Source organism: Perca fluviatilis, chromosome 11 (genome assembly GCF_010015445.1).
Source record: "Perca fluviatilis chromosome 11, GENO_Pfluv_1.0, whole genome shotgun sequence".
NCBI classification, from domain to species: Eukaryota; Metazoa; Chordata; class Actinopteri; order Perciformes; family Percidae; genus Perca; species Perca fluviatilis.
The window spans coordinates 31,039,628-31,067,065 of record NC_053122.1 but is presented as its reverse complement, the minus strand read 5'-3'; the positions used below and the strand labels follow the sequence as shown (position 1 = coordinate 31,067,065).

General features: G+C 42.3%; 1 protein-coding gene across 3 annotated transcripts in view; it reads left to right on the top strand.

Moving 5' to 3' along the window:
• LOC120568925 (junctophilin-1-like) overlaps nucleotides 1–26,782 on the top strand; it is a 115,442-nt gene extending 88,660 nt beyond the window's left edge. The window contains exons 4-7 of one of the 3 annotated variants that reach the window (XM_039816679.1): nucleotides 14,830–15,096; nucleotides 16,411–16,841; nucleotides 21,727–21,823; nucleotides 26,276–26,782. In XM_039816679.1, coding sequence (XP_039672613.1) covers nucleotides 14,830–15,096; nucleotides 16,411–16,841; nucleotides 21,727–21,807 — 779 coding nt within the window. In that variant the 3' untranslated portion in view covers nucleotides 21,808–21,823; nucleotides 26,276–26,782. Of the gene's footprint in view, nucleotides 1–14,829; nucleotides 15,097–16,410; nucleotides 16,842–17,315; nucleotides 17,382–21,726; nucleotides 21,824–26,275 lie in introns of those variants that run through there. The other 2 variants (XM_039816681.1, XM_039816680.1) reach the window with 2 other exon arrangements.
• Nucleotides 26,783–27,438: the final 656 nt, after the last annotated feature.

Here is a 27,438-nt window from a genome sequence, read left to right as displayed (position 1 = left end):
ATATGGGAAACCTACTTTGTCTAACTGGGGGTGTGAGTCCAATCGGCACAAAAACTTGCACATAGACTTGAAGGACCCTCATGACAAATAGTTATCAAAAGATTTTTGATAACTAAAACAATGCGCAAGTTATGGAGGAGCAACTTCCTGTAGGTGGGTGTCGAAACAGGAACGGTTGTATCTTGGCAAAAGTTATTCCGATTTACATGAAACTTAGAATGTTTGGTCTACATGTGATATTGCGTCTGCCAGTAACCCCCGGGGCAATGAGCGAGGGCCCGTCATCGCTGCTTGCAGCTTTAATTAGGGCCCGAGCGCCGACAGCGGCGAAGGCCCTATTCAAACTGAAGGAATTATTATTCTTTTTCCCGGCAAATGAAAAAATAACAAAATTAAAAAAATAGAGCCCCTGCAGTACGTTTAACGCAGACTCACGAAACTTGGTACACATATGTATCATGTCAACACGCACACACAACGTCACTGGAGCCATACCCTAAACCCAACAGGAAGTCCGCCATTTTGAATTGAAAGTTCGAAATTAGTGCGATTTTGGCCATTTCCACATGTCGTACTTTAACGAACTCCTCCTAGAGATTTGATCCGATCAACTTCAAATTTGGTCTGGGCCATCTTAAAGGAACACGCCGACTTATTGGGAATTTAGCTTATTCACCGTAACCCCCAGAGTAAGACAAGTCGATACATACCCTTCTCATCTCCGTGCGTGCTGTAAAGCTGTCTGACGGCTCCAGCGGCATCAGCCCATAACAGAACAGGCAGGTGAATGGTTCCAGTAATCCTACTGCTCCGAATAAGTGACAAAATAACGCCAACATGTTCCTGTTTACATTTGTGATTTGTAGAGTCACAGCATGTACAAAAAACAACGAACATGAGACAAAGCCATCTTTTATCCGTAAACAAACCGGGAACTATATTCTCAGACAGGCTTGCTGCGAGCATATCACTCCGCCCGAGTACTATATTCTTCCGCCTGAGAATATAGTTCCCGGTTTGTTTACGGTTAGAAGATGGCTGTGTATCATGTTACGTTGTTTTTGTAACCATGTGATGACTTTCCACAATCATCAAATATAAACAGGTATCATGTATATTTTGTCACTTTCTCACAATTCGGAGCAGTAGGCTAGTTGGAACCAGTTAACTGCAGGATCTGTGCTGGGCTAAGCTAATGCTGGAGCCGTCAGACAGCCTTACAGCACGCACGGAGATGAGAAGGGTATGTATCGACTTGTCTTACTCTGGGGGTTACGGTGAATAAGCTAAATTGAAGATGAAAAGTTGTTAAAAGAAAAACTTTTCGTCATAGGGTGTGGCCGTTGCGGGGTGGCCATTTTGTGCGTTTTGCCATCAAAACAGGAAGGGGGTGTAACTTGAGTGTACATTGACCAGTTGGCTCGAAACTTTGAGGGCTGATATTTACTTAAAGTCATAGCGCCCCCTAGTGGCAACAGAAGTAGGCCTAAAAGTCAAGGTGCTATACTTTAACGAACTCCTCCTAGAGCTTTCATCCGATGGACTTCAAATTTGGTCTGTACCATCTCAACACCTTAAAGATGAAAAGTTATTAAAAGAAAAACTTTTCGTGAAACAGTTTGGGCGTGGCGTGGCGGCCATTTTGAGTGTTTAGCGATGAACAAAGAAGTTGTTGTAACTTGAGTGTACGTTGTCGTATCTGCCCGAAATTTCTCACGATTGACAAGCGTCCAGGCCTGAGGACATCTACAGGCCAAACACTTTTGGTCATAGCGCCCGCTGTAACAGGAAATGCACCTTATATACGAAACATCATCCAATTTACATGACACTTGCAATGTGTGGTCAACATGTGATACTGAGCCGCGCCCTATACCTTAACCACGCCCCCTTTCTCAGGCCACGCACCCTTTTCATTACATTTGACCCGTTTAAGGTAGAGTATTGTGTGAGGTATCATTGAACTCAGCAGAGAGGTCCTTCTTCATTGGTGATGGTTTGACCCACCCCCTAAGCTTTAGCCACACCCCGTTTTATAACTAATGACCCGTTTGATGTAGACCCTTGTGTGAGGTATCATTGAACTCAGCAGAGACTTCCTTCTTCATTGGTGATGGTTTGGCATGCCCCCTATGTTTAAGCCACGCCCCCTTTCATAAATGCTGACCCATCTAAGGTAGAGTCTTGTGTGAGGTTTCACTGAACTCAGCAGAGAGTTCCTTTTTAATTGGTGATGGTTTGAACCGCCCCCTATGCTTTGGCCACGCCCCCTTTCACAGTTAATGAAATGTATGACGTAGAGTCTTGTGTGAGGTATCGTTGAACTCGGCAGGGATTTCCCTTTTCATTGGTGACGCGCAAATGCACGGTCGCAAGGAGCGGCTTCCGCCAGTAACCCCGACGCGCGCCGAGGCGTGAGGGCCCGTCCATCGCTGCTTGCAGCTTTGATTTATATTGTTTTTCCTAATTATTTGCCTGAGTGGTAGCATGTAAAGTAATAGCCCAAGAATGGAACCCTGTGGAACCCCATACGATAATGGTGTTGAAGATGAACGAGAGTTGCCAATATCTACACAGAAAGACCTTCCAGACAGATGGAAGCTGAGGAGGACCAAAGCTATGAGGACATCAGTGTTTTCCATACATTGATATATTTGTGGCAGCCCGCCACACAATCAATGTTGACTGCCACATAATTTCTCTCTCTCTCTCTCTCTCTCTCTCTCTCTCTCTCTCTCTCTCTCTCTCTCTTTCACACACACACACAAACATAACAGACCCGACTGTGAATAGTTCCTCCATGCAGATTATTTAATGCCATTGATTATTCTACACACTCCAATACAGTAATGTAAGTGGCGGTATGAGCCTTAAACTTGTTTTGCGATCCGCTAATTAACACACAGAAGAAGAAGTTGCTTTTTCCGACATCAATCTTTTTCCCCGCAGAGAAGACGGCTGGAGTCCATCTGGAGTTTAATGGTTATTATTATTATGAATTTATTACCGGTATTTATTCAGGCTTTTTACTGTATAGAGAAAGTTTTGGCGCCTGCGGCCGCTGCCATCTGTCAGTATTGAATTGAGACAATTTCATAACCTGTAAAAATAACAATGTCCGTATGTCGCGTTAAGTCCTTTCTACTGTGTTTTGGTACAGTTCATTTTAACACCTGATGCGAGCCATTTGGGATTAGCCTACGCATGAAACTCAAAGTTTTGGTGAGAAAGGGGAGAGAGAGCGGGAAGACATGCAGGAAATCGTCAAAGGTCGGACTCGAACCCTATCTATACGTGCTACCAACTGAGCCAACCCGGCCACGAATTTTGTATTTTCCTTGACATAAATTAAGATGTTTTCGCCATAAATTTGTGCCTGAAAATCTATCAGAATGCAGGAAATGAATTTTTTGACGCTCAAAATTTCCTGGGGGAAACAGACCCCCGCAGGCCAATTCTGAGCCAGGAAAAACCCTGGTATTATGAACACCTCAACGAGGGGACTGAGAGGAGGGACCGGGGTCCTAGCGGAACTGCAGCGTAGGGCAGAGAGAAGCCACGTGGCCCGCGACTCCACAGGTGGAACAGGAATTGACCTGCGCACCGCCCACCAGCATGACCAGAAGCTCTACATCCAAAACGGACCAGTCCAGCCGGACATTGGACCGAGCGAGGGGCAGCGCAACCTTGCTGGAGAAAGCCTGGTGATAGCGATAGAAAAAGTTCCTCCCATACTTCAGGTTGAGATCGCCGATCAGAGCTAGGTAGCAATCCTAGTTCCTGCCACCGTTCCGGGTACACACTGAACAAATCACATCTCTAAAAATGCCGAAAGCCACCAAAAACTGCCCAATAGAAAGCTCTTTGCACAACCGAGGGTCCGCGGATTTAAGCACGGCAGAGAACCCCACCCCGGAAACGACAGATTTTTTCTGTCGTTTTGATTCTACTGACCACTGTGAGGAATGTGTAAATGTGATTAACACCATCATACCCTTAGACACAGAGAGGATTGTCATAACTGTGGAGGAGGTCAGGGGAATTTTTCAGCATAACAACCCAAAGAAAGCATTAGGGCCTGACCACAGCAGTGCATATATATTAAAATCCTGTGCCAGGGAATTAGCCCCTGTATGGCAACCCATCTTTCAGTTGTCAGTGGACACACACACCATCCCAATAGTGTGGAAAACCTCACATATTAGGCCCCTCCCTAAAACACAGAGTCCCAAAGAATATAATGATTTTCGGCCAATAGCCCTTACATCTGTGATTATGAAGTCACTGGAAAAGATCATGGTTCAACATCTAAACAAATATCTAGGGAAGCAACAAGACCCTTTTCAATTTGCTTATAAACAGGGTCGCGGACGCACGGAGGATGCAGTGGTTACACTGGTGCACCTCATTTCCAAGCATCTTGATAAACCAAAACATATGTTAGGGCTCTGTTTCTTGATTTTTCATCTGCGTTCAATACAATTCAACCAAATTTACTTTTATCAAAAATGATTCAGTTTCAGATTAATTCTTATCTTATTCTTTGGTATTACTCATTTCTTTCAAATAGGGTCCCAGCTGGTCAAAGTAAATGACAAACTTTCTTCTCCCAAAACAACTAATGTTGGAGTACCCCAGGGATGTATTAGCTCACCTGTGTTGTTTACTTTATATACCTCTGATTGCACTGCTACCTTACCAAATCAGTCTCTGTTAAAGTATTCAGATGACTCAACTCTCCTGACCTTATTGAACAAAGGTGATGACCCTACACTGTATCAGGGCAATGTGGATTGGTTAGTTAAGTGGTGTGATAACAATGCTCTTATCATTAACACTGTGAAGACAGAGGAAATCATTTTTGGAATAACTCATAACTGTCAACTGCCCCTAGTGAAGATTCATAATTCAGAAATTAGTCAAGTCTCGGTCTATAAATATTTGGGTGTCATGATAGACGACAATCTCTCATGGACCTCTCATATAGATTTCATCTGCAAAAAAATACAACAGCGGGTTTATTTTCTTCGTAGATTGAGATCTTTTGGAGCTAGCAGTCAAATCATCTCTCTGTTTTCACATCAGTAATTCAGAGTATGATGCTTTACTGTAGTACTGCTTGGCTAAGTAGCCTCTCAGTTAAAAATAAAACAAAGCTATTTAATCAGATTAAAATTTGCGCAAAGATTACAGGACTACCTGCAGTGTACTCCTTTCAGGAGGCTCACAATAATAGTATGCTTAGACTAGCCAGAAATATTTCAAATGACCCTTTACATGTCTTGCACAGTGAATATCAGCTTCTGCCTTCAAACAGACGCTTTAGAGTTCATTCTTTTAATCGTATTAGACTTAAAAACTCCTTCATACATCAATCTATCCTATTGTTAAACCAGCTACATTAAACCCAGTGCAATATTTATTGCAGGGATATACATCTCCAAGACTCTGTCCGTGTGTATGTTTATGTCATGTACTGTTGTTACATATGTTTTATTTGTTTCCTTTTTGGAGTTTGTCATTTGTGGTAATGTCTCATGTATGTTTGTTGGTGGTATTAATCTTATGTATGTTTGGATGTTTTTGAACGAGCTACCCAGGGATGTACAAAGAATTTCAGCCTTTGGCTGACAATAAAGTTGTATCGTATCGTATCGTATCGTATCACATACGGGGGAAGGCAAAATCAAGCTCACCAAATTAACGTCCTTGCCCTGCAAAATGTTAGCACGCAGACGGGCAGAAATATGAGCAGAAGCAGGAATGTAAGGCCTACCGGAGGACGGAGCTGAAGCAGCAGTGGCCAGGGAAAAGGCAGCTTCAGCCGGGGCCGGCGGGCCCGTCTGGGCGGAGCTGAGTGCTGGCAGCGCCGCGGAGGAGAGAGCAGCACCGACGGTCGCAGACCCAGCAGGAGCTGGAATGCGTTCAACGGCCTGCAGCCGTGCTTCCATTGACTGCATCGAGCCGGCCAGAGACTGGAGAGATGCGAGAATGAGGCTTGTGTCCGACGACCCACTCGGAACATCCAGGGCAGCAGCGCGGCCGAGGGAACCCGCGCCGCGTGTCTTCGTGGGGGCGCCGAGGGAGGGATCCGCCTTCCTGGTCCGTTTCCGACCGTGGGCAGCCACAGGAGCGGCGGGCGAGGGATCAGGCGATAAGCACCCGACCTGGACTGCCAGCTTGCGGAGCTCAGGAGACGGCAAACCCGAAGCAGGTACAACGCCGCGATCCCGGAGCCGCCGAAGGAGAGACTCCGACCCATCCGAGCGACAGACCGGCCATGGAAGCCAGCCGCAAGCTCCTGCGAACGCCGTCCGGCGAACCGGGAATCACCTCCGGTGACGAGCAAAGACCAGGAAATGGGTCCGAAACAGGAACAGGCTCCGAATTCGACATGGCGAACACCAAAAACAAAACACCAACCAGAGAGGGAAAGCGATCCATGTAGCCGTCCGACTGACAAAGGTGAGCGTTTTGCCTGAAACGACAGCTGACAGCACAGGGAGAGAACAGATTTAAAGCAGAGTTGTAAGGCTGTGATTGGCCCATGAATTTCGTGGCCAAGTCTGATTGGTTTAACTGAAAGCGTCACTTCTAAACAGCTGATTTGATTTAAGAATGAGTAGTGACTGGGTTAGTGACGTCTTCCTGAAAGAATTTGCGCTGAGCTTCATTAGAGGAGAGTGATTAGGCAAGGTGTGATTTCTGTTTGTTTGTTTTTTTGTTTTGTTTTCCTCGAGACCACAGGGGGTGGGAGAGGGTTTTTGTTCTTCTTCAATTTGTGTTTATCTCTTCTGTGCAACATCTGCTATTACCTGTAACACGTTGTGTAATTTGTTTTGTATGTCTGAAGGTGCCAATAAAAAAAAGTTGATCACAAAAAAGTATTATGATACTCAACCTATAAGTCAATGTAAAATGTTTTATGTGTTATGATTATTTTTATGAAGCATTATGAATATTCATTAGTTCTTATAACTATAGAGAACTATAAGAAGATTATAACGAATTATAAATGTGTTATATAAATTTGTCTCTCGATCTGTTCTTTTTGTCTTAATAATATTGTTTTTATCTGTTTAATAAGAGCTTTGACTGATTGATACTATCAATTGTCAGTTAACGGTTACAAGGTTAATCATTAACATCCCTAATACTGACATGATAGAAGCAGGTGATGGTGACTCAATCTACTAGTGTACAAATTGTATTCTATTGCTACCTATATATAAGGGCTCTTAGATTATTCTGGTGATTCTCATTCTGAATTGAGTAACTGTGAAGTGATTTTAATTAGTTTAAAGAACAACAGTTAAAGGTGTAGTAAGTGATGCTGCATAAAGATTGTTGATATTGAACTTTAGTGCCAAATACAACCCGCCTTCAGAAGCTCTGCCCCCCACATTCATGGACGTGCATTGCGATTGCTACCACTTCTGCTAGTATCACTGCTGACTAACAAAAATATGGCAGAATTGATGTTAGATAGGTGATGGATTAGCAAAATGTGGCAACCCAGTCTCATGGCAGTCTGTGAAATAGTCACAAAATTGAATCTATCGATTCATGCACAGTGACATGATTTTCCCCGTTTTTTTTATGTGACACGTTTTTTAAAGAAATGTATTTCAATTGGAAGCATGTTTCATGGCTGCACCATGTTTTTTTTCTGTCAGTCGGGACTGCAGCAGAGAAGCTGTATCACTTTGCTGTTATTGGTATTTTTACCACTATAACCGCTGCTTTAATCAACATTTATTGACTAGATTTGTTATTATGGTTTTTATTTCTTTATTTTAATATTATTTAGGGCCCTAGCGCCGACAGCGGCGAAGGCCCTATTGAAACTGAAGGAATTATTAGGGCCCGAGCGCCGACAGCGGCGAAGGCCCTATTGAAACTGAAGGAATTATTGTTTCTATTAGTAGGGCCCGAGCGCCGACAGCGGCGAAGGCCCTATTGAAACTGAAGGAATTATTATTGTTTTTAGGGCCCGAGCGCCGACAGCGGCGAAGGCCCTATTGAAACTGAAGGAATTATTAGGGCCCGAGCGCCGACAGCGGCGAAGGCCCTATTGAAACTGAAGGAATTATTAGGGCCCGAGCATGAAAGTGTAAGGCCCCAACGGTGCCTTGCACTGAAAGTGCGAAGGAACCTATTGTTTTTCGTCAGATTGTTATTTTTCCGAGTCCTTCGTCGCATTTTTGAGGGGCATGAACGAAAACTCACAAAGATTTGCACACATGTCACAACTGGTGAAAATTGCAAAGTTCTGTAGTGATTGGGCTCGGGTGTTGCCAGGGGGCTCCATAGCGCCCCCTAACGTGCGCCTTAATTCCGAAAAAAGTAATAACTTAATATACCAACTTTTGAGGGAACATAGGTCTCATCTTGAACTCCATGTAAGCGGGCTCCATAGCGCCCCCTAATGCGTAGAAGGCCTTAACTTGGACATAGTTGTTCCGATCTTCACCAGATTTAATACCCATATTGCTCTAATCATTGCAGACATATTTCCCATTTACATTCATTAGCTCTGCCCAACCGGAAGGCGGCCATTTTTATTTATTCATTTTTCAGGTGTTTTACATTCTTTCGAACTCGTCCTAGGCCGTGACTTCAATCTTCTTGATTCTTTGCAGGAAGTATCTGTTGACCCTCATAATGAAAAGTTATCCAGAGAATTTAGATATTTAAAAAAATGCGGAAGTTATAGCAACTTACTGTCTAAACAGGAAGTTGCATTATCTTGGCAGCAATTATTCCGATTGGCCCGAAACTTGACAAGGTCGTTTCTCATGGTAGAATTTGCATCTCTGCCAAACTTGGCGGCAATCGGCCATTAGATGGCGCTGTTTTAATTTTGTTTAATTAATCCGCAAAATATTGATATATGGGAAACCTACTCTGTCTAACTACTCCTGAGGCGCGAGTCCGATCGGCACAAAAACTTGCATACAGACTCGGAGGATCCTCGTGACAAAGAGTTATCAAAAGAATTGTGATAGCTAAAACAATGCGCAAGTTATGGAGAACCAACTTCCTGTAGGTGGGTGTGGAAACAGGAATGGCTGTATCTTGCCAATCGCTATTCCGATGGACACAAAACTTAAAACTGTTGCCATGTGCCAATGAGGCTGTCTGCCAAATATGGCGTCAATTGGCCTTTAGATGGCGCGGTTTTAATTTCTGTAATTAATTAGCAAATTCGCTTTGAGCAAAACCTCTTTTTTTAACTCCTCCAAGAGCGTGAGTCTCATCGGCACAAAAATGTGCACGTAGACTCGGTGGACCCTCATGACAAAAACATATCAAAAGAATTTTGATAGCTAACACAATGCGCAAGTTACAGAGGACCAACTTCCTGTAGGGGGCTGTCGAAATCGTTGTGTATCTTACCAAGACTTATTCCGATTGCCACCAAGCATGACAAAGTTGTTCCGCATAGGGGCTTGACAAATTTAGAGTGAATCGGCCATTAGATGGCGCTGTTAGAATTTTTGTTATTAATTATTCACATTGCGATATATGGGAAACCTACTTTGTCTAACTCCTCCTGGGCCGTGAGTCCAATCTGCACGAAAACTTGGATATAGACTCGATGGACCCTCGTAACTAAAAGTTATCAACAGAATTTTGATAGCTAACACAATGCGCAAGTTATGGAGGAACAACTTCCTGTAGGTGGGTGTCGAAACATGAACGGTTCTATCTGAGCAAAAGTTATTCTGATTTACATGAAACTTAGAATGTGTGGTCTACATGTGATGTTGCATTTGCCAGTACCCCCCGGGCCAAGAAGCGAGGGCCCGTCATCGCTGCTTGCAGCTTTAATTAGGGCCCGAGCGCCGACAGCGGCAAAGGCCCTATTTAAACTGAAGGAATTATTGTTTCTTTCTTCTTTCTATTATTTTCCCGTCAAATGAATTGGCTTTTTGAGGGGCTTAATATATTCAAAAACTCACCAAATTTGGCGGTCGCATCAAGTCTGGTGAAAATTTACGTATTTTAAGGGTATCGGGAATAGGCGCACAAAAATGGCTCGCTAGCGCCCCCTAGAAAGTTAAGAAAATTGAGCCCCTGCAGTGCGTTGAACGTAGACTCACGAAACTTGGTACACATGTGTAACTTCATTAGAGCCATACCCTAAACCCAACAGGAAGTCCGCCATTTTGAATTAAATGTTCGAAATTAGTGCGATTTTGGCCATTTCCACGTCGTACTTTAACAAACTCCTCCTAGAGATTTCATCCGATCAACTTCAAACTCGGTCTGTGCCATCTTAAGACGTTAAAGATGAAAAGTTGTTCAAAGAAAAACTTTTCGTCATAGGGCGTGGCCGTGGCGGGGCGGCCATTTTGTGCGTTTCGCAGCCGAAACAGGAAGTGGGTGTAACTCCAGTGTACGTTGTCCGATTACCTCGAAACTTTCGCAAAGAGTCCAACCCTGAGGACAAGTAAAGGCCGATATTTACTAAGTCAAAAAGCCTAAAAGTCATGCTACTAGCAAGGAAGTAGCCAAAGTCAAATTTAAACGAACTCCTCCTAGAGATTTTATCCGATGGACTTCAAACTTGGTCTGTACCATCCCAACACCTTCACGATGAAAAGTTATTAAAAGAAAAACTTTTTGTCAGACGGTGTGGGCGTGGCGTGGCGGCCATTTTGAGTGTTTAGCAATGAACAAAGAAGTTGTTGTAACTTGAGTGTACGTTGTCGTATCTGCCCGAAATTTCTCACGATTGACAATGGTCCAGGCCTGAGGACACCTACAGGCCAAAATTGACTTTTGGTCATAGCTGGCAACAGGAAATGCGCCTTATATGACAAACATGATCCGATTTACATGAAACTTAGAATGTGTGGTCTACATGTGATACTGAGCCGCCCCTATAATATGACCACGCCCACTTACTCAGGCCACGCCCCCTTTTATAACATTTGAACTGTTTAAGGTAGAGTATTGTGTGAGGTGACATTGAACTCAGCAAAGACTGCTTTATTCATTGGTGATGGTTTGGCCCGCCCCCTATGCTTAAGCCACGCCCCCTTTCATAACGTTTCAACCGTTTAAGGTATGCCCTTGTGTGAGGTATCATTGAACTCAGCAGAGGCTTCATTTTTAATTGGTGATGGTTGGACCCGCCCCCTATGCTTTAGCCACGCCCCCTTTCACAGCTAATGAACCGTATGATGTAGAGTCTTGTGTGAGCTATCGTTGAACTCGGCGGGGAGTTCCCTTTTCATTGGTGACGGTTTGCGGCGTCTGAGTGCCGCGCAAATGCACGGTCGCAAGGAGCAGCGTCCGCCGGCAACCCCGACGCGCGCAGAGGCGCGAGGGCCCGTCCATCGCTGCTTGCAGCTTTAATTATTGTTTCTTTCTTTCTATTCTTTTTCCCGTCAAATGAATTGGCTTTTTGAGGGCCTTAACATATTCAAAAACTCACCAAATTTGGCGGTCGCATCAAGTCTGGTGAAAATTTACGTATTTTAAGGGTTTCAGGAATAGGCGCACAAAAGTGGCTCGCTAGCGCCCCCTAGAAAGTTAAAGAAATTGAGCCCCTGCAGTGCGTTTAACGTAGACTCACGAAACTTGGTACACATATGTAACATGTCAAGATGTACAAAAAACTTCATTAGAGCCATACCCTAAACCCAACAGGAAGTCTGCCATTTTTAATTCAAAGTTCAAAATTAGTGCAATTTTGGCCATTTCCACATGTCGTACTTTAACGCACTCCTCCTAGAGATTTCATCCAATCAACTTCAAACTCGGTCCGTGCCATCTTAAGATGTTAAAGATGAAAAGTTGTTAAAAGAAAAACTTTTCGTCATAGGGCGTGGCGATTTCGTGCGCCATTTTAAAGCGTCGCAGCGTAAACGGGAAAGGGTAAAAGGATGACGTTGTCCGATTACCTCGAAACTTTTCAGGATTCATAAGAGTCCGACCCTGAGGACAAATAAAGGCCGATATTTACTTAAAGTCATAGCGCCCCCTAGTGGCAACAGGAAGTAGGCCTAAAAGTCAAGGTGCTATACTTTAACGAACTCCTCCTAGAGATTTCATCCGATGGACCTCAAACTTGGTCTGTACCATCCCAACACCTTATCGATGAAAAGTTATTAAAAGAAAAACTTTTCGTCAGACGGTGTGGGCGTGGCGTGGCGGCCATTTTGAGTGTTTAGCGATGAACAAAGAAGTTGTTGTAACTTGAGTGTACTTTGTCGTATCTCACCGAAATTTCTCACGATTGACAAGGGTCCAGGCCTGAGGACACTTACAGGCTAAAATTCAATTTTGGTCATAGCGCCCCCTGCTGGCAACATGAAATGCGCCTTATATGACAAACATCATCTGATTTACATGAAACTCAGAATGTGTGGTCTACATGTGATACTGAGCCGCCCCCTTTAATATGACCACGCCCACTTACTCAAGCCACGCCCCCTTTCATAACATTTGAACCGTTTAAGGTATACCCTTGTGTGAGGTGTCATTGAACTCAGCACAGACTTCCTTTTTAATTGGTGATTTAATTGGTGATGGTTTGACCCGCCCCCTATGCTAAAGCCCCGGCCCCTTTCATAAAATTTGAACCCTTTTAAGGTATACCCTTGTGTGAGGTATCATTGAACTCAGCAGAGAGTTCCTTTTTAATTGGTGATGGTTTGGCCCGCCCCCTATGCTTAAGCCACGCCCCCTTTCATAAAATTTGAACCCTTTAAGGTATACCCTTGTGTAAGGTATCATTGAACTCAGCAGAGACTTCCTTCTTCATTGGTGATGGTTTGGCCCGCCCCCTGTGCGTAAGCCACGCCCCCTTTCATAAATGCTGACCCATCTAAGGTAGAGTCTTGTGTGAGGTATCATTGAACTCAGCAGAGACTTCCTTTTTTATTGGTGATGGTTTGACCCGCCCCCTATTCTTTGGCCCCCTTTCACAGCTAATGAACCACATGACGTAGAATCTTGTGTGAGGTATCGTTGTACTCGGCGGGAATTCCGTTTTCATTGTTGACGATTCGCGGCGTCTGAGTGCCGCGCAAATGCGCAGTCGCAAGGAGCGGCGTCCGCCGGTAACCCCGACGCGCGCAGAGGCGCGAGGGCCCGTCCATCGCTGCTCGCAGCTTTAATTCGGTCTTATTACCGCTGAAATATAACTATATGCTGTATTCTGTAAGACAGAACACGGAGATGCAGAGCGCATTCATAGCCTATATCCCACAATGCAATGCGGTCATTCATATCAGAGAATCGGACAGTGAGCAGGCATCTCTTTAACGCCAGTAATGCTTCAATGTTCATATTTATTGAGTGATTTTGTCCACCAGCAACCGTGGGGCAAGTTGCTCAGTTTTTCCAGTAAGTTATGCACCATGGTAACGTGTCCCCAACCCACCGGGATTCTCAGGAAGTGACATAGTAATTACCGATCAGCAAGTCAGAAAGAAAAAATACATAATATACGTACATTTGATGTATTTGTCACATGTTGTATGTTAGGATTTATACATTAAAGATAATAAAAAATACTGTTTTATGTATTTGTAGTATGTATTGTATATGATTCAGATTGCTCGGTTGACAGGCAGGCGGCAGAAATTTAAAATGGAATTAACCATGATAACTTTTGAATAAATGTTGATTAATGTGGCTTAGTTTTAAAAAGATAAATAAACAACAGAGCAATACAGCTTCCCTGGTAATAAGACTGACTTAACATTAAAAGAAGGAAATAAAAACCATGATAACATCTTTTGAATAAATGTTGATTAAAGCAGCGGTTATAGTCCTAAAAATATCAATAACAGCAGTCCCGATTTACAGAATAAAACATGGTGCATATGACACTGTTCACAATTTTACCGGTACCTGAAATTCTGTAAAAATAATTCCAAACCTATTTATTCTATTTACTTAGAAGATTTTGTTATTTATTTAGAACATTTCACACTCCACACATCACACTCTCCCATCCCAAACTGTCCCTACAACCTATAAAATCAAATAATTATTTATTTATTACACTGCAACTTTTAATTTGTATCTTATTCTGTTTTAGCCTTTTGTTATTTTCAATCTCCTTAACTGCTCTTTAATGTTTTATGTGTAAATTGCCTTGTGGTGAATGTGCTATAGAAATAAAGTTGCCTCCAGCCTGTCAGTGTGTCAGCAGGGCATAGTGAACATTGTCGTGCCTACAATCTCCAGCCTGTCGGTCAGTTACCAGGGCATAGAGAACATGTTGTCCCTGCCTGTCTCAGAGGAAGTGTAACCTAACCGCTTTTGCCTCACCATTATATTATATTGTAGCGAATGGTGTCTGCATGGAGTTTTAAAAAGTGTAACCACACTTGCAACCGCTTTACTGGCATTGCCATGACTGCGGCAGAGAGGACAGATAAGCTTGCTCTTCCTTCTTGAACAGTCAATACGCAGCAGGATGAGACGGTGATTATTGTCCTTGCACTCATCGACTGAATAATCGTTTCCAAAAAAATGTCTTCAAGGAAAATTCCAGTGTATACAAAATGAGTTTTGGCCATTAACCCTGTCAGTAATTATACAATTTAAGTTCAGCAGGTTGAGAAACATGAACAGTTAGATGATCAGACAGGTAAATAATTCTGCAGACACCCAAACATATTTGGAGGAGATAATGCAGGTGAACTATTTACAGACATACAGTACTTTCCAATTCAACTTTGAACAACTGTACTTACCGCAGTTGTGTGCACACAATTTTCCTGTGCAATGGGCTATTACCCTGTTTGCTTTAGTCATTTTCCTGTGTGCATACAAGCTTTTATAACTTTTATGTTATTTCAGGCCCTGACTACATACGGCAGAAGTATAATGAGCCAGTAGAGGTAAAGGAGGTTCCTGTGGAGGAGAAAAAGGAGAAGTCTTCATCAGGGAGCCCTCATTTCTACCGGAAAGGCACAACACCCAACCAGTCTCCATCTCAGAGCCCAGGTCCCAGCCCCACTCCTTCACCCACTGTTGTTAAAAAGACCTTTTTTAACAGTAAAGTTGATGCTGCCGTCACTCCTGGGAAAGAGAACAAAACCCCAACAGCTGAGTCTTTGACAGCAGGTATACAACTTGGGTTATTTTTTAACTGACCAGCATGTCTTTGTAATGAAAAGTCATTAATCCGCAATTAACAGTCATCAAGGTTACAAGGTTAATTTATTTATCATTTCATAACCCAGGGTTGCACAATGAAATGCTAAGTGTAGCCCCTTCACACTACAAACACATTAATCAATAAATTTGTATTTGTCACATGAAATCGTACAGGGTAAAATTCCAGTGAAATGTAATCCTCCTTTAACTGCTTCCACTTGTGCATGATTCATCATACTGTGTGTGTGTGTGGGGGGGGGCTTCTACATAGTGGCCTGAGGGTAGACGCTCCTCCCAAGTCTCTGATATAACCTCATCAGAGATTACCCGGGTGGTTTATGATTCTCCTAGCCTTTTTCACACACCTGGTGGACATATCCTTTAGTCAGGAAACTGCCCAATGTTTTTTTATTTTGCCTATAATAGGCACTCCCTATTATGTGTTCAGGCGATCAAACCACTCTCTTGCTGTTTCGGGCAGAATGCTCTGATGATGCAGGAGTAGAAATTGCTTAGTATTTAAGGGGATACCCGAAATTTTCCTTAGGTGTGAAACAGTCTCTGTCTTGCTTTTCTCACCACTAAGTCAGTATGCAGTGCCCAGATCAGACCCTTGATTATGTGGCCACAAAATTACTTGAAGCTGTCACCCTTTCCGTTTAGGACTTGTTGATATTAACGGAGGCGTAGTTCCTTCCCCACTTCTTGGCTACACAGACGTGTGTGTGTGTACAGGGAGTACAGCATGCAGCTCAAACACAACCCTGGGTTGCTCTAGTGTTAAGGATGAGGGTGGAAGAGGTGTGTCCGCCCACCCTCACCACCTGGGGCCTGCCTGACAGGATTTAAGGATCCAAAAGCACAGTGAGGTGTTAAATCCCAGGTCCTTGAGCTTTGTGAGGAGCCTGGAGGGAACTATGGTAATAGCACTAACAAACCCCAAATCGTGGTCACCTGTGATTACTGCAGCAACCAGTGTAAGTAACTGACTCAGAAACCAGGCATCTATAAAAGTGCGGAATAGTCACTTCATTATCAGGTAATTGTTACTTTGCTCACTGTCACTTTGTTAGTGTGGATATTATTAAGTGAAACATCTGGCTGTTTGTTGCTCTGGTTTGCATTATAAAATGAAACAGAAAGTGTAAAAATGCAATGGTTCCTTGGATGCAATGGACACACACCTAACTACCTTCTTTGCCACAACCGTCCCCAACCAATATACTGTATGTGCTGGTTCTTTGGTTAACTATTTCTCTTTTTCTTTCTTCTTCTCGGCAGGCATATCAAAAACAGCATCAAAACTTTCTCTCAGACAGGAAGTGAGGCAACAGGAGGACCCTCCAGCAGTCAAACCAGATGTTACCATGACAGTCAGCAGTTACCCCAGCAATGGGCAGATTCACTCCCAGTATCACGGTTACTATGTCAAGGCAGATGTCAAGATTCCGCCACCTGAAGAACCAACTGGTGGGGAGGATGACCTTCACCCATTAAGCCTTGCACGCTTGCCGCCACCTGCCAAACAGATTTGGACACCAGCACTAAAATCCCTGCCAACCCCTAGCCCTTCACCAGTCCCATCTAAAGAGGACACCAAAGCACCAGAACCTCCCAAGCCAAAACGGCAGGAATCAACCAAACCAAAGAGCCTAGCAGAAACCAAGAAAGCTAGTGTGGAAATAGCCCCTGAAATTGTAGAGGAGGAATCGGTAAGTTAAATAAAGTTACCATTATTATCATGTTTGATTTTGATTCTAACTTGCAGTTTTGATTGCATTGATGTGCAATTTGCTGAGCCCAAGGGGGAATGTAACAATCCCACAACCTTGGTAATGTTAATGCCAGCAGTCTCCAGCATGTTAACTGTGCACTTTAGCTGCCTCTTCTAATGTTAGCTTCAAAAACTGACAGGACTTTTAAGATGATAAGCTTAAAACAATTATATTATGTGCTTAAAGGTTTGACTGGATTATTGCTACTGTTCAATATCTGACAAGATAGCTGCTAGCTAAAAAAAAATAACATGATGCAATCAGCTAGATCATTTATCTAGAGAAAGACACCACTCTGATGCTCTTTCTGAACAGCAGAAATACTGTTATATCCACTCTTATCTTTTCACACATCACATTGTGTTTTTGTGCTAAACTATTCTATTTACCTACAATATACGTTGTTTCTAGATGCCAGACTATGTTTACCAGCCATTGAGCAACTTTGTTGGATTGGGTTAGTAGACTGAGTTTATAAAAGCTTATCTGTTGCAAACGGGTGCTTATTGGGATCTACACACACTTAAAGGGTAATTTCCCCATGCATTTGTAACTAATAGACTGTGAACAGAAATCTTTGAAATTGGTAGAGTATTGAGCGAGATCGCAGTGACCAGCCGGCGCGAACAGAGCTGCAATTTCACCTAATGGGGCAATTGTGCACCACTCGATTATTGTCCACTAAAAGTTATTGTTTTTGCCACGGACAGGCTCAGATTGTTATTAAAAGTGTCTGACAACATTATCGATCTCACAAGGTGACTTCTTGTCTAAAATCACTGGTGTGGAGTGTCGAACGTGAGTCGGGCAGTCAAGAAATTATAGGCTTGTGTTATCTAAAAGATTTTCAAGGCCGTGGCTCAATATTTAAATGATTTTGATAATGTAGATGAGGACATTATAATTCGATGGCTGCCCGTATTTATTTAAGCCAGAGTATATGGGCAAGAGAGAGAGAGAGAGAGAGAGAGAGAGAGAGAGAGAGAGAGAGAGAGAGAGAAGAGAGAAAGAGAGAGAGTCAGCCTTCGGAGTGTTTTTGCGGTCAGTAGGCTATAATACATCCATGGTTTCATTTTATCTAAAAGATTTTTAATAAAAACAATGGTCCGTATTTGCTCATTTCTCTAGCACAGCCCTGTTGATTAGATGGGGGAAATCATCTGACGTGGTGACACAGCATTGTAAGCAACAGGTCCCACTCCTGACAACATATTCTTTGGGCAGATAGGGGCACAGCACCCACGGAAACAGCATTTAACCGCTGCTTCACCCTTCTCCACCTGATGCCTCTCTCTTCATCCGTATACTCAAATGAATGCAGGTGGTCATCAAATTAAAATGACCTCATCCACATTGTTGAAATCATTTAGCCTAAATTTTGAGCCACAGCACTGAAAATCTTTTAATAATTAATTTAATTTATTTACACTGTTTATTGATCCCCAGTGGGGAAATTACAAGTTACACTCTGTTTTTGAAATCACTACACACAGGCCTGAAATACACATGCTCAGGACCTATTCATGCAAAAATGGAGAGATGTCAGAGTGAGTGGGCTGCCAATGCTGGACCAGCGCCCTAAGAGGTTGGGGGGGTACCGTGCCTTGCTCAAGAGCACCTGGCAGTGCCCAGCAGGTGAACTGGCATCTCTCCAGCTACCAATCCACAAGCCTATAATTTCTGTACTCCAACACAACAAACTACCGGTCTTTTACCTGACTCACGTTCCACACTCCACACCGCTGTCTTTGGACAAGAAGTCACCTTGTGTCGTTAAATAATGTTGTTAGACACTTTTAATAACAATCTGAGCCTGTCAGTGGCAACAATCACTATTAGTTGACAAAAATGGAGGGTGTACAATTGTCCCATCAGGTTACATTGCATCTCGGTTCTCGCTGGACGATCACACTTAATACTGGACCAATTTTAAAGATTTTTGTTCAATCTGTTTTTTTTTTTATGGTGATTTACAGTTTTACTGGGCTTTTTCAACATAAAATATAGCGACACTATAGCGCCGCCTACTGTGCTCTGTGGCTGCAACACAACAAGTGCCTGAAAGTACAGTGGCCGCCAGAGCTGTATAGTAACGAAGTAGAACTACTTTACTACTTTACTTAAAGGGGTGATAGAATGATTATATACAGTATTTCACACTGTTCCTTATGGTCTCCTAATGGGGTATGTAACATTGGTTGGGCTGAAAATGGCCTGGTTGATATTTTATTGGCCTGTGTTTTGGCCCTATTTGTAACAAGAGCTTTTCTTCCAAATATGGTATGCTAATGAATATTTAGATGAGCTGCGCGCTGATTGGTTGAGCGAATCCCCAATACACACACATTAGAGACGCGACAGAATCTCATTTTCCAGACACTGCAATGTTTCCTTACCAAATTCACTTCTGAGACTTTTTTTATGCGATAAATCAACTATATAAAGCTCAAATATGGGCCGTTTTACGAATATTGATGGCTAATTGCAAATTTGGTAAGACGTGTCGGACTTTAGGAGCTCCACACAGTCTGACGAGAAAGCGGCAGCTTGCTGGGCTCCGTACCCAGCGCAAAGTCACCCTTTGTGGATACTGCACTACCGGGGCTCCGCAGCCGGCTGCCGACATAACTATAATATATTTACGGTTTGAATTTCGTCACGCAATTTATATGACATCATTCCCTAATGTCTTATAAAGCTAACCGTTGTGTCCGATTTGATTTTAAGGCATTTTTATGAACGCGAGGCGTCTTTGTAGGACCAGCAGTTGCTAGCTATTCATTCAATACAATGGGGAAATATCGCAGCTAGCTAGCTACACTTTCTATAGTATATTATATAACTATAGTATATTTACAGTTTGAATTTCGTCATGGCATGAATATTACAGGTTCCCCAAGGTCTTACAAAGCTTAGCTAACACTTGTCCGATTTCGGATTTCAATTGAATGCATTTTTGTGAATGTCAGAGTTAGGATGAGGCTAGCTAGCTCTCATTGATGGACTCCAGCTCACCGCGGGCTCTATCAATGAGACTTGCGGACAAGAGGCGTTTATTTCCCCGATTGTTTGTTTAAATAACTCAACACACATATCCATTATAAGATTAACTGGAACCTGCGGGCTGCGGTAAGAGATTGCGGGCGTAACAAGCTCGCTGACCGCACTCTCAGTCATTCACCGGCTGGCCGGTAGCAGGAAGAGGGAAGGGAGAACAGCGAGCTGCAGGCCCTGGAGCTCTGTCAGGGCAGCGGCGTGTAGTAGTCCAGAGAAGGGTAAGTTTGCGCGGGTATTGAGCACCGGGCCGCCGGCCTAGCTCAATCGAGCTCACAGCAGGCCGGGGTATGTGACGGAGGACATGCAGGGCGGCGATGTAGCAACCCAGGCAGCACCGGCCGCTGAACTCCGACACACAGTCGGACAAAATAATAAATAATAAATAAATAATAAAACGGCCCATATTTGAGCTTTACATAGTTGATTTCTTGCATAAAAAAGTTTCAGAAGTTAATTTTGTAATGGAATAGCAGAGATCTGCCTGACCTAGATTCAGAAGACTACCTGATCTCAGGTCAGTTGTGTAGCCTATGTAAAAGTTGGGGCGTGACAGTTCTCTTAATACACCCATGGGCGTGACAAAGTTACAGGTCTTGGGAGGTTGACGTCAACTTCCAGCTTTGTTGAGATTCGCACGTTTTCAGCGGCAGTTTCAAAATATGAGATTTTCAACGTTTTTCAACTATGACAGGGTAAAATCGGTTTTGCATTCTATCACCCCTTTAAGTACTAAAAGGCTGTATCTGGAACGTATTATTTTTTTCTCCTACTTCCACTTTTACTTGAGTACATATTTTCAATGAGTGACTTTTACTCTGATACATTTTTTATGTGCTGCATCGTTACTCGTTACTGTTGTGAATTCCTCAAGCTACGGAGACTGTGTGTGTACGTTAGTTACGTACGCTAATTACGTATGTTACTACGAAATCCCTGTGATCGCGTTGTGTTTCTTTTCATTACGGTTGCCCGTTCAGAAGTCAGAGACGATGTAAGTTTGTACTCTTTCTATTTAGTTATTGTTACAGCAGATTAAGCTATTCCTGAGTTGTTTCAGTCTGCAGTGAGTCCTGAATGTTAACTGTTGGACCCTGTGATGTCAAGCTGCTAGTTTATCTGTATTTTGCTAGCTTGTTAACTTTCCTGTACAGCACATGTTACTAGCTAGTGTGTGATACGTTTTTTGGGGCTTTAATCGTTACTGTGCTGGAGAGGATGTTCATTTTACTTGCAAAGTGTGATAATTGTACATTTTATTTCAGTATTTATTAATATTTGTTATTTTTAATATAATATATTTAATATTTGTTAATTCCTTTGGCTACAGCCTTGACTAAACATTTGACATAATATAAACAATATGATACTCAAACTTTTGACTGCTTTCTTTAATAACTAAATAACACAATACTTGTAATTTTACTTTCAGTACTTGAGCAGTACCTTTTAAAATAAACTATTTGCAATACTTAAGTACAAAAAAATGTTGAATACTTTAATACTTCCACTTTAGTGTGTTGCTTAAAGAGCACTTCTACTTCTACTCAAGTCACTTTTTTGATAGAGCACTTATACTTGTACTCAAGTTTGGGTCTCTAGTACTTTATACACCTCTGGTGGCCGCTACGGAAACCAAAACTTGCGCATGTTAAATTACTATTGATCGAATTCAAGCTCAAATTTTCCAAAGAATTCCAATAGAAAAAGTAGCAGGACTACATTCAGAACACATAATACAAAAGATACTTGTCTTGTGTTTTCACAGGGCCCGAACTCTATCTTGGTGGCTCTAGTGATGCTGTTGAACGTAGGTCTAGCAATCATTTTTGTCCATTTCCTCACCTGACCAAATCTGAAATCAGGTAAGAATGTGTATGAACGATTTAGTTCCCAAAAAGTATCTGCTTGTCATAACTAAGACTGTGTTGGTGGTTACTTACTATAAACGGCACATGTTCATGAGCATAATAAAAAAAAAATCTAAATCAAGTGCATGTTTGAACTTTTTAGCTAATCTTTTTTCGAATGTATGTATTAAGTTAGAACCAGGTTCTTTCTGAGGTTTCTGCCTGTTAAAAGGAAATCTTTCCTCTTCACTGTCGCACCAACTGCTTGGTCTTGAGGGGAATTGTTGAGTCTCTGTATAATGGGAAAATACATGCAGCTTTAGGTTTTTACAGTGTCCTTTTTTTAATGTAAAAAATCTGTGCAGGAAGTGTTAACTTTAATTGATGGTTTATTAACAGAAATTACAGGAAATAATGTCTGGATAAAAAACTGTATTTCTGTTAAAGAAGTGTTAGCAGAGCTTCTTACTAAAATATGACAAGATATGCTTTAAATATAAAAGCCTAAACACAAGCCTTTGGACTGTAAAAATAGAATTGTTGAAGCAGTTTTCCTTTCAGTTCGGAATTGGCAGTGTCTATGTATATCTCATCTCTGTATATCAACATGCTGCTGCCTCCATTTCAGGCCATTTCGTTTTTGCTGATAAAAACACTTTCTATTGTATTCAATGACTTCCCTGTCTGAGAGATATAATAACCACTGATACTTATTCATTTGCAAAGCCTTTGCTGGTAAATTGCCAGCTTTATAGCTCATTCCTGCTGCTCTGGCACTCTGGTCCTGTTTAGACCTGGTAATCCGCCCTGAGAGATTTGATCACAAGTGGACTGCTTAGGTGTAAATGCACCCAGGACGCATTAAGTAGGCACTGAGATCTGATCACTCAGACCACATTTGGGGGTTTGGGCCACATTCTTTTAGCATTGTGTATGAAAATGTGTCCACATTAAGCACCGCTTATTTTAACTGTGAGCAGCGGTAAAACCGATCTGCGCTGACTGTGCTATTGTTTTCCTATGAGGAGAGTGGTGGAGACAACTAGGATGAAGCACTACCCCTGGTTTGGCACACCGCTCGAAATTGCCACTGAGCACTGGGCTCAAAGTTCAAATTATTTCAACTTTGACCTTGTTGCTGCTGACCTGTCAATGTGCAACCAATAGGATAACAGATGTATGTGAGGTAGCCAGAAGGACTGATGACGTATATACGCGCTTTGCCTTTGAAGTGTTTGCACTCTGCTCTGTGTCCTACCTTGGGGTTTTACTGCTGATGTGTAGGCAGCTTAAGCAGAACTATGTACTCGTTCACTGGCTTTGTCCACAACATCTGAGCTAAAGATAGCCTAGCTCTGTGTATGTGGGCCATCTTTTTTTGTATTTAAAAAAATGTGTATTTTGAAAGTATTTCTTATGTCAAAGCAGCTAATGTAGCTTCTTGTTGTAGCATGTGGCTATTTGCATGCAATGAAAATTCATTGGGCTGTATTTTGAGAACAGTTTGTAACAAAAGTATAGTAACTTTGTATTTGTTTCAGTTTTACAAAGGAATGAAGAGAAAAGAGAACTCAGTAAAACACCTTTACCTTGCTCCTGTGTTCCTGTGTTCCCGTGTTCTAACCCTTTCTCTGAATCCTGTTGTTAGCTATCTGTCAGTTTCTGCTTAGATGCCACACGCATCAGGGACAGAATACACATGGAGACACATTCTAGTGCCAGGTGTGACCACACGTACTTAGTGCTGTCTCCACTTGTGAGGTGATTACTGAGGATGTAATTTAAAGGTCCCATGGCATGAAAATGTCACTTTATGAGGTTTTTTAACATTAATATGAGTTCCCCCAGCCTGCCTACGGTCCCCCAGGTTTTAGCATACCCGTAACCACACAAATGTTATGATATTTTAACTCTTGGCATTTGACATAATGCTTAATTGATGAATAGTAAGCTATTTAACATGCTGATGTTTGCAGTTTACGTTAGAACAGATTAACAGACTAATTATTTTGTTGAATCCATTTCTTAGGAGGCTTTCCTCATTTAGTTTGGTTGAATCACACTAGTTAGTTTTTTCCCCTTGGTGGGGTTCGTTTGGGCAGGTGTATTCTCACATTGCCAAGCCTATCTCCACAGCGCTGTGGAGTAAGGTCTGGCTACACCACAGATGCATTCCTGGATAGGAGAAAAAACACTCTGGGTTGTTTGCACTTCTTTAAACCAATCACAATTGTCTTGGGCGGGGCTAAGCTCCTGTCGCAAAGACAATGGATCTGCTAAATAAAAGACTCAGGAAGGAACTGCACCCGCAAAAGAAAACACCTCATACAATATTAAATAAAGTTAACTGTTTACATAATACAGTAACGTGAGATATAGGCTATAAATTAGCTAGATACATAGTTTACATAATTTGCTCTTACCAGTGTATCGCTGTGTTTATTTTGTCCGTAGCAAATCCCCGCCAATTGGTCCCAAAACGACCCAGTTGGATAGTAAATGCTGTAAACATTTCTTTGAGTCACGATTGGCTGAGTGCTGAGGCAGGAAAAGAGTTCTGGACCCAAATGCATGAAACAACAGGTACACTGGGAACAAGCCAATCCAAGGAAGAAAACCATGCAAAACATACAGGATGAATATAGGAATATAGGAAAACAAAACGGAATAAATAACAGTGAAGCAGGAAGTAATCAATCGGAACCAATTAAACACAGGGCTTGAGTTAACAAAATAAAACAGGAAATATAAACTGAAAACCACAACCATGACACTTTCTAAATCATTCCCCAAAAGAACCAAGGAGGCCTGCCTTGTTGCACAATCCAAATTTTCTTAAAAAACGGCCATTTTTAGTGTGTAGCTTTATTGTTGTTCCCAAAACGATAAGAGTTAATAAACATTTGAGTAAGTGAACTGTTGTTGATCCAGACTAAGGCAGACGTGAATGTAGCAATCACACTCTGATGTGCACCAAAAGCGGACTAAACAAGCGTACCAAGAGTTCAAGGAGTTGAAGAGGTGGTCTGAGTACGCTTTCAGACGAACTCTAGTGACGTTCGTTTGTGGTCAGAGCGTGATCCGACCTCGAACCAGCCCAACAATGTGTATTCTGCAAGTCTGAGCTAAACAGCTCTTGTAGTCAGGTGTGCTTTGCAATCTGTGATTCGGCAGAGCAGCAAAACTGTAGAAGCTTACAATGTTTCTCTCACAAAAATAGACTGAGGTCAAGCTCGCCTTCACTAAAGTTGGAGACAGATGTTGCCAGAGCAGAGCGAAGTCTTGGTGATCAGAGCAGATGTAGTAACGCTGCTCGCAAAACAGTGTCTGAAAAAATATTTAAATGAAATGAACTGGAGATGCAAGAAATATGCACTAGTCCACACAGGACCTTCTTTCTGTACTTACTTTCTCAATGCATTCTCATGAATGGGTTTGTATGATATTGTACAAAAACAGAGCACCGTGAGATCGTCGTATCAGCGGCCGTTGGTAGTTGAGTTTAATCGACAAAAGGTTACTTTGAGCCGGGTACAGGGCACCGCGAGATGATGGTCCTTTAAGGGGCTGTGGCAGTTGAGTTCAGCCAACAAAAAGTGAGTGTCATGCAGCGACAACAGTTAAGTTTAGGAAAAAGATTATGGTTTGGATTTAACCACTCACCTATCCAGCCTGACCTCCTCCCTACACAGTCCACAGCTTTCTTATACAGCAGCAGTCGTTGTGCATACAGCAATAAATACGTTGAATACCATGCATGAAAAATGGGTTCAAGAGAACAGCATGACTTTCTTGCTCGTGGGAACATACCAGACACATCTGGCCCAATAAGCGGAGTGAACGTTCTTGCATGGTTTGTAGTGATGCATTTTGGTTCGTGGATTTTTCTCTGTGTGAAACAAAACAAGGGGAAAGTGCTCCAAATTTACAATCTCATCAACTGTTTCGGACCAGAGCAAATTAGTGTATAAATGCCCTTACCCTTTTGCTCTTGTATGTTGGGTTTTGGAAAGAACAGAAAAAAGACTATTGCTCTTACTATATCCCCATGCACATCACTTCAGCATGCAGAGAAATCCAAAGCTTGGAAGGCCGTACCTAGTTACGGTAGTTAAGATATAATTGGACAATTGCTCTTTTGGGGATGGATTTAGTTAACTGACTGAGTACAAGGCCTCCCTTTAATATAAGCCTGTTTCATAGAAAGGCATGGTTCTCTCTGTAGTTGAGGTAAATAATGTAAGAATTTCGTTTTTTTAAACCATTTTCATGTTTGCAGTTGCACTTTCATCTGCATCCCTTACCTACTGTATATCTGTGCACATGAGACAACTACATAGGAGTTTCGTATTTATTTTACAATCCAGGTCTTTTAATCTAAAGAATTATGTCACTGTTTACATATCATTCTATGTAATATACTGTGTAACAATCCATCCCTAATCCTCAACTCTTCTGACGCTGCAGGGGACTCATCCAAACTAGTTGCCCAAGTCGCTAACTCTCCATCAGCCAAATGGCCAAAAATGGCGCCCCTCAGAACGGCAGACACGGGCAAAATGGAGGACTGAAAATAGACGAATGAAGGTGGAGAAGAAGTGGGGGGAAACACATGGAGGAGAGAGAGGGGAAAAGCAGAGAGAGAGAGAAATATGAAACCACCCCACCCCCCCCCCTTTCTCTGGATGGACTGAATGATTTGACTTGACTTGATTGAACTGGCAATGATGATTTGTGACTCCACTTAGATGTGTGAAAGCTGTTGGTTGGAAATGGGAGCCCCAAGTATGGATTCTCTATCAGGCTTAGAAATAACTGGAAGAGTTCAGTGAATGTGAGTGAGGCCTGGCATCTATACTACCTATAAATGCCTGCAATGTGCGTGCTTGTCTGTCTGTTTGTCCATTTTCATCCAACTGTTCAGCAAATTTGGGAGTTTTGAAAGGGTTCAATAAAAGGTTTGTGCGTCATCCAGCTGAGTTGAAGATCATTTTTCCCAATTTAAATGATCAACCAGAAGAACAGAGAGAGCCTTTACAGTGTTGATTAGTAATGGAAATGTAATTATTGTCAAAGTTGGTAATATGCCATGCTTTCATTCTATTAAACTACCATCAGATCGGTCACTTATACTTATTACAATTACAATATTTAGAACACATTTGCAGGTTGTGGTAATCAGAAAGCCAATTTTGAGTTGCAGTGCACTGTGTTTGCACTATTCCCTGGGGCCTTTATTCAATGTCTATCTGCTGTCATCTGCTGCATGTGTTTATTACAGTGAGAAACTATGTTCAGCTTCGAGTAAGCATGCACATTTTTGCAATGACGGAGGAACTTTTGTTGAATTTTGCTACCTATACTCAATTTTTTATTATTTTTTTTTTTTAACAAAACAATCCACACAAAACTATTTGCGTGCGTGCATGCGTGTGTGAGTGAGTGTGGATATGGGTGGGTACCCACTGGATATGGACTGGATATGTTTAGAGATGCACTTTAAGCTGATGGATGCCAACAGCTGCCTTACTATTTTACAGAGTGACGTGGTGGTGGGTGAGAAGGGCCCATGCAGGAATCTAAAGCACTTGGCTGATTCTCCTGGGAGAGTGGCTCTATTTCTATCAGTC